Source organism: Carlito syrichta, unplaced genomic scaffold (assembly GCF_000164805.1).
Source record: "Carlito syrichta isolate Samal-C Ts95f unplaced genomic scaffold, Tarsius_syrichta-2.0.1 Scaffold303646, whole genome shotgun sequence".
Classification (NCBI taxonomy): domain Eukaryota; kingdom Metazoa; phylum Chordata; class Mammalia; order Primates; family Tarsiidae; genus Carlito; species Carlito syrichta.
The window spans coordinates 10,505-18,398 of record NW_007247742.1 but is presented as its reverse complement, the minus strand read 5'-3'; the positions used below and the strand labels follow the sequence as shown (position 1 = coordinate 18,398).

The 7,894-nt window shown below is 52.3% G+C and overlaps 1 protein-coding gene and 1 pseudogene across 2 annotated transcripts in view; both read right to left on the bottom strand.

Moving 5' to 3' along the window:
* The window catches only part of VIL1 (villin 1), a 33,168-nt gene extending 25,784 nt beyond the window's left edge, over positions 1–7,384 (bottom strand). Inside the window, exons 1-2 of the mRNA XM_008058846.2 lie at positions 7,308–7,384; positions 849–934 (exon numbers count right to left, since the gene is read on the bottom strand). Of these exons, the coding sequence (XP_008057037.1) occupies positions 849–923 (75 nt within the window). The 5' untranslated portion in view covers positions 924–934; positions 7,308–7,384. The remainder of the gene's footprint in view (positions 1–848; positions 935–7,307) is intronic.
* Positions 1,750–2,181, bottom strand: LOC110595713 (annotated as a pseudogene). Its single transcript, XR_002482011.1, has one exon. The product of XR_002482011.1 is annotated as a 60S ribosomal protein L34 pseudogene (transcript).
* Positions 7,385–7,894: the final 510 nt, after the last annotated feature.

Here is a 7,894-nt window from a genome sequence, read left to right as displayed (position 1 = left end):
AAAAAAAAAAAAGAAGGGACCAGGCGCAGTGGCTCAAGCCTGTAATCCCAGCACTTTGGGAGGCTGAGGTGAGAGGATTACAGGAGCCCGAGGTTCAATAACAGCCTGGGCAACTTGGTGACATCTCATCTCTACAATAAAAATCAAAATATTAGCTGGGTGTGGTAGTGCACACCTGTAGTTCCGGCTACTTGGAAGGCTGAGGCAGAAGGATCACCTGAGCCCAAAAGGTCAACGTTGGGGTGGCCGTGAGTATGCCACTGCACTCCAACCTGGGTAACGGAGTGAGACGCCGATTCAAAAAAAGGGACGAAAAGAAGAGACAGGTGAGGAAGTAGAGAGGAAGTTTGAAAGACAGAAGAGGAGCCGGGCTCAGTGGCTTAGCCTGTAATCCCAGCACTTTGGAAGGCTGAGGTGAGTGGATTGCCTGAGCCCGCGGGCTTGAGACCCATCTGGGCAACTTGGCGAGACCTCACCGCTACAATAAATCAAAAATAAGCCGGCCATGGTTGCGCGTGCCTGTAGTTCAGCTACTTGGAAGGCTGAGGCGGAAGGATCGCCGGAGCCCAGCAGGTGGAGGCTACGGTGACCGGGAGCAGCCACTGCACTCCAGTCTGGGTGACGGAGTGAGACTCCAACTCAAAAAAAAAAAGAAAGACAGAAGAGGAAGAAATGGAGGGAAAGGAAAGGGAGAAGGAAGAGCAGGTATAGATGATGGTGGGGGAGGGGAGGAACTCCTGGGCAGACAGCAGGGCAGAACTGGAGGAAACCAAGAGCAACCCCAGGCCTCTGCCTTCCCTCGCTCCACCCCAGACCTGTGAGCCCCTCACGCCCAGGTAGGGCCTCACCTCGATCCTCCATATCTGCAGCCCCGGGGTGGTGATGTTGAGAGAGCCTTTGACTTGGGCGCTCAGTTTGGTCATGGTGAATGAGCCTACGGGAGAAGGCACATGGGGACAAGGGCGGAGGAGCTGGGAGCAACGGGGGTGTCAGGTGCTGCCCTTCCAGCCTGGCCCTAGAGAGTGCCCAGCAGTGCCAGGAGGCCGCAGGCTCAGGTCCGGGGAGGAAAAGGGGTTGACTCCCCATTCTGAGCCCTGCTCGTCAAGGTCCTAGCCTCCAGCCCCCTATCCTGCTCTGAGCTTGACACTCTTGCTCAAATGCCTGCCCCAACTCCCTGTCACCTGCTGAATAAAGTCCCTACTCCTTATCCTGACACTCAAGGTCCTTCTCTTTTTTTTTTGAGTCGGAGTCTCACTCTGTCACCCAGACTGGAGTGCAATGGCCGCTCCCGGCCACTGCACCCTCGACCTGCTGGGCTCTGACGATCCTTCCACCTCAGCCTTCCGTGTAGCTGGAACTACAGGTGCACGCTACCATGCCTGGCTAATTTTTTTTGATTATTGTAGAGGTGAGGTCTTGCCAAGTTGCCCAGGCGGGTCTCGAACCCACGGGCTCAGGCAATCCACTCACCGTAGCCTCCCAAAGCACTGGGATTACAGGCTGAGCCACTGAGCCCAGCCAAGGCCCTTCTTTATCTAGCCCTAAATAATTTTGCATTTTGGCTTTTTTTATTTTTTATCAAAGTCATGCTTGGTGAAAAAAATCATACAGATCGGTACAGTGGCGCATGCCTGTAATCCCAGCTACTCAAGAGACTGAAGCAGGAGGATTGCTTGAGCTCAGTTTGAATCTAACCTGGGCAACATAGCAAGACTCTATCTCTTCAAAACTTATATAGAGTTGTTGTTTTTTTTTTTGCAGCTTTTAATTTTTATTACAGAAAAAAAAGCTTCATTTCTTTATTTTGCTTTCTGACTCTGTGCTTGTGCCTTCAACACTTTCACGATGATTTTCTGCTCCTCAATAACAAAAGCACGCTTGATCCTGTCACGAACACATTTTGCACACATGGAACCACCATAGGCCCGGCTGACATGTTTTTTTGTTTTGGACAACCTCATAAGAACATTAGGTCTCACAGCACGAACCCCTTGAAGTGTGCCTGGGCACACACCACACACAGACTTTGATGCTTTCCCAACCTTCTTGGTATATAGGTAAACAATCCTATTACCAGGCATTCGGGACAGCCTAGTTTTGTTAGAGGCTGTATTATAGGAAAGCCTGCGACAGTATGTCAAACGCTGGACCATTCTGAGTGCCTTCACACAGCGTCTCCGGAAAAAGCAAAAGGAAGTCCTTACGAGTTCAAAAGTCAAATTTTCCTTATATAGAGTTTTAAAAAAAAATAGAAAAGAGGCTGGGCGCAGTGACTCACACCTATGATCCCTGCACTTTGGGAGGCTGAGGTGAAAGGATTTCCTGAGCCCACAGGTTCGACACCAGCCTGGGCAATTTGCCAAGACTGCAGCTCTTCAGTAAATCAAGAAAAATTAGCCAGGCATGGTGGTGTACACCTGTAGTTCCAGCTACTTTGAAGGCTGAGGCGGAAAGATGGCCTGAGCCCAGCAGGTTGAGGCTGCAGTGGCCATGAGCGTGCCACTGCACTCCAGCCTGGGTGACAGAGTGAGACTCTGACTCAAAAGCAAAAAAAAAAAGGGAAAGCATAAATAAAAGCTTAATAGTGTATGCACCCAAAACATTCAAAACAGGTTTTCCAACAAAAGCTTGATCTTGAAGTTCATGGCAGTTCTATTCACAATAGCCAGAATGTCCATCCACAGACAAACGGATAAACAAAATGTGGTATTGCCACACAGTGGAAAACTATTCAGCCATAAAAGGGAATGAAGTGCTGATAAATGCTGCAACATGGATGCTACAACATGGATGAATCTTGAAGACACTGTACTGCGTGAAAGAGACCAGTCACAAGCGACCACGTGTTGTAAGAGATGCTTAGAACAGGCAAAATCCTTAGAGACAGAAAGCAGAGTAGTGGTTGCTTGGAGCTGGGGGAGGGGGAAATGGGGAATGACAGCTAATGGGTCCATTTGGGATGCTAAAAAAGTTCTGGAACTTGATGGTGGTGATAGTTGCATTGTGGATGTGCTGAGTGCCTATGAATTGTATGCTTTAAAATAGATAAAATAGGGGGAAAAAGCTGTCAAGACTAGTCAAGTGCAGTAGTAAAAAGGAAGACAAAACAAGGAGCTGATCTGTAACTGACTGGGCAATCAGTTGAGATAGCTCACTATCTCCACACCAGTCTAAAATGGTAAAACTTCTGTGTATGTTACCACAATTTTATTTTATTTATCTATTTACTTACTTATTTTGAGTTGGAGTCTCACTCTGTCACCTCAGCTAGAGGGCAGTGGCATGCTCACAGCCACCACAGCCTCGACCTGCCAGGCTTGGGTGTTCCTTCCGCCTCAGCCTTCCAAGTAGCTGGAACTACAGGCATGTACCACCACGCCCGGCTAATTTTTGATGTATTGTAGAGATGAGGTCTCGCCAAGTTGCCCAGGCTGGTCTCAAACCCGTGGGATCAGGCAATCCTCTCACCTCGGCCTCCCAAAGTGCTGGGATTACAGGCGTGAGCCACGGCACCCGGCCATATGACCACAGTTTTTTCAAAAGTACGTGCAACAATTTCCTGTCACCCCCCAGGCTGCCCCCCCAAAACATCTCTGAGGTACTGTTCTGGTGGCCCACAAGATGTCGATCCCACAAGGGTTGGGGGCATTTCTGCTTGTTCAGTATTGAGTCCCCAGGGTCCAGACAGTGCCAGCACTTTGCTGGGTGAAGGAAGGAAGAAAGGGGGTATGATGGAGGGATGAATGGATGGATGGATGGATGAATGAATGAATGAATGAATGAGTGAGTGAATGAAGCCTCCCAGTGAACAACTCTCCACCTATTGAACTGGAAGAAGTCTCCCTTCCCCAAGCTTCTCTTCTATCTGCCCTTTCTGTTTTGACCTGAAGCCATGTTCTTCACTCCAGCTGCTCATCAGAATCACCTGGAGAGTGTTGGAAAAATACTGATGCTTCCACGCTCATGCTGTATCCCTAGGGATTCTGATTTAATTAGGTTGGGGTGGGACCCAGGCAAGGATATTCTTTTGGGAGGCGGGATATGGGTGTTTTGAAAACTCCCCAGTGATCCTGGGTGAGGGCAGAGAGTCACTTGTTCCTAGTGATAACCCTCAGCGGTTTGAGGCCCCTCCTCATCAGGCTGAGGCCACTCCAATCTCCACAAAGCCTACCATGCAGCCTGGCATGCGGCTACCTCCGTGAATGCTCCTTGGACTGATTAATAACAAGGGAAAGGTCGAGTGGGCCCCCTGACCGGGCTCTACACACCGGCAGCCTGGGATCTCTATCTAATCTCTCCTTGCACCTTGGCTCTGAGTCACCTCCGGAACAATTAATGACCCGGTCTTTTACTCCTTGGAAACTCCCTTTTCTAAGCCCCGAGGGTGGCCACTCTGCCTGGCATTCTGGAGTTAGTGGCAAGGCACTGCCCAGTGTCAGATCAATGTCCCTTCCAGCCAGTCTAGGCCACCTGCTGATCATTGACAGACTGCTGTGTGCGTGCAGGAGCCCCTTGTGCCTGGATCCTGTCTGATGGCCTGTTGGCCATAGGCTTCTCCATCAGGCAACCATGGCCTCCACTATTAGGTGACTGTGGCATCCTCCACCGGATATGTTTCAACCCACAGAGTCCCTAGGGCTCCCAGGATTCCTGGCTCAGCTGAACAAATTTGAGTACAAAAGACAAGAATCCTTCTATTGTATTTCAATCACCATCTTTGTCTCCATGCCCCTTTTCCTTTGACACTCACTAGCTGTATGCATGTGGACCTCAATTTTTTCATCTGCAAGAGGTCAACGAAAAAGATGATCTCTAAAGTCCTACCCAGGGACATGCTCTGATTCAGGAGTAAACCAGTAGCAAGAAGAATAAAGGGTAGACATGCCGAGGCACTTCTTGCCCATCAGAGAAGGGATTCGGGGAAGCAGAGACTTGAAAAGCCAGTGCTTTCCCTCCCTGGAGAGAAACCAGGACTGGGGCCTGCAACAGCCTGAACGGGGAGAGGACCAGTCTCCACAGGCCAAAGGTGGAGGGACAGCTCTGAGAAGTGGCCTGCCCTGTTATGTGGGTACTCTCCAGCAGCTCTTGATCCATGTTGGTCAGAGAAGAAGCCTCCTCACGCCTCAGTGGGGCCTCCCCATCGTTGCTGTCTCCCCAGAACAGCACAGGCCAGCACAGGCCCTGGTTAGGATCTAAGCTATCTTCTCCCTCAGCTTGAACTCACTGGTTTCCCCTTGCTCCTGATACTCTCTTCTATGTCCTCAGACCAGGGAAGGGCACGGTCACCCTGAGACCCCAAAGCCAGCCATCTATGCACCATCACGGACCTTTCCCCTCTCCTGCCCTCGTATCCACCTACACTCTCGGAGTCTTCCTGCTACACGCACACCCCTGCCCCTGTCTGCTGGCACTCTGCCTTCTGTAAATGCCAGGCTGCCTTCTGGCCCCAGACCCATGTCACCTCTCACGCCCCACCTACCGGTACCATCCCTCCACCAAATTGCTCCCCCCCTTTCTTCACTTGCCTGACACTAACATGCTCTTCTAGGCCCAATTTTGGTCCTATTTCTTCCAGAAGATGTTTCCAGAATCCTCAGGCTCGATGAGGGGCCTCTCCTTGGGGATTCCAAGTTGTTCTAGATTGATCCATCTCTGGATCCCCTGACTACATGGTGATGAAAAAACGCCTGCAATCCCAGCACTTTGGGAGGTGGAGGCAAGAGGATTGCCTGAGCCTGTGGGTTCAAAACCAGCCTGGGCAACTTGGCGAGACCTTGTCCCTACAATTCATTTTTTGAAAATTAGAGGCCAGGCTAAGTGGCTCAAGTCTGTAATCCCAGCACTTTGGGAGGCCAAGGCAGGAGGATTGTCTAAGTTCGGGTTTGAGACCAGCCTGGGCATCTTGGTGCGACTTCGTCTCCACAATAAATTAAAAAAAAAAAGCCGGTATGGTAACACACGCCTGTAGTTTCAGCTACTTGGAAGTCTGAAGTGGAAGGATCGCCTGAGTCCAGCAGTGATCGTGAGTGTGCTACTGCACTCCAGCCTTGGCGACAGAGTGAGACTCCAATTCAAAATAAAATAAAATAAAATAAAAATTAACTGGGTGTGGTGGTGTGTGCCCATAGCTCCAGCTACTTGGAAGGCTGAGGTGGAAGGATCGCTGGAGCCCAGAAGGTTGACACTGAAGTGGCTGTGAGTGCGCCACTGCACTCCAGCCTGGTGACAAAGTGAGACTCCAATTCCACAAAAAACTCATGATGACAGGCTGAACTGTGGGATGAAGGGAGAGCCCTCTCAGGACCCTGGAGGTGTGCAGGCTCCTGCTCTCCACAGGTGCCTTTCTTATCTGCACCCTGTTGTTTGTGGGGTACAGCTCCAGACAGCTCCAAGTTGCTGCCATGGCTCTTAGTTCCCAATCGTGCAGTTCTGAGCTGAACAGAGATGTGGTCAGACAGGAGTGAGGCTCCACTTCTCTGTCAGAGGACATCCTCTCGCTTCCTAGGCCCATGATAGCACAGGGAGTGGACCTGCCCAGACCCTCCGGTCCACAGGCTCTGCCCATCAATGACCTGGAGGATGCCTGAGCAAATGATTTCCTGAGAAGGTGGTGGCTGGTGTGTCCCAGGACCCTGGTCTGAACCTGACTCCCACCTGTATTTTAGCCAAATGGGGCCACGTGGCTGGGCAGGCCAAGGGCACAGGTTGAAGTGGAGGGGAGGTGGGGCAGAGGTGCATGCTAGGGTGACCCGGTGTGGACCAGGACCCGAAGCCCTGCCACCTCCAGCCCCCTGCTGCCCATGCCTGCTTTTGCCCATTCCGTTCCTGGTGGCTGCTGCTCACCCCTAGCACCCAGGAGGCAGGTCCCAGGAGAGTTAGGGAAACGGTGAGACACAGAAGGAAACCTTTTAGATGAGGAAGCAGTGGGCGAAGAGACAAGGTGGGGGATCAGAGAGTGAGGTCAGGGTGACCAGCTGGTCCCGGTTTGCCCAGGGCTGTCCTGGTTTTCGCTCTAGAAGTTCCAGGGCAATCCGGGATCGTTGACACCCAAAGTGGGGTGGTGGCTAGCCACAGGCGGGGGGCCTGAAGGAGCAGGTGTCCAGGACAGGGCCTGCTCAGTTCTCTCCGTGCAGGTCCAGGACAGACACGTTGGACTCCTGACTCTTCCCAGACTCTCCAGAGTGCCAAACTTCTTCCTCAAGCCCACACCGAGGTGCACAGGAGGCCCCAGCCTGCCAGCAAAAAGCAGGGGACCCTCTTCCCTCCCACCACCTACGGTCCCCATGTGTCCCCACAGGTTACCTTACCTGTCTCAGGGAGGCAGCTGCCACCTAGGAGATCTCAGGGAATTGTGGTAAGCTGACTGCAGGAGAGCGACCTTTGTCCCCACCCCCCCTGCTCTAGGACCTGCCTTCACCATATAAGGGAAGATAGGGCCCCAGAGAGAGAGAATGGGTGAGGGGGTAGGGAGACAGGTGCCCGCTGGGTCCCTGGGAGCCTGGAGCCCAGCGACAGCCTGACAGCCAGAGCTGATGTGCCCCACCCTTGGTTCCTGAGCAAACACCCAGGGATGGCACGTTCTTCTGCCCAGGGCCCAGGCTGTTCCCACAGGCAGAAAGTACCCTCCAGGGAAGGTCAGGGGCACATGGCCACTGCCTCCTATCCCCCAAGAAAAGGAGGCTCAGCTGCCCTCCCTCCTTCCCTGGGAAGAATGGACAGGACTCGGGTTCTAGGAGCCCCAAACCCGGGGATATAGGGCCAGGTGTTCACACCTGGGTCCCCTCCAGGATATCTGGGACATGCACCCCTCTAGGTTTCTGTCCCTCTAGGTTTCTTCTCAGCATGACCCTCGCTTAGAGAGGTCCTCCACAGGCACAAGTGCTTTCCCTGCCCC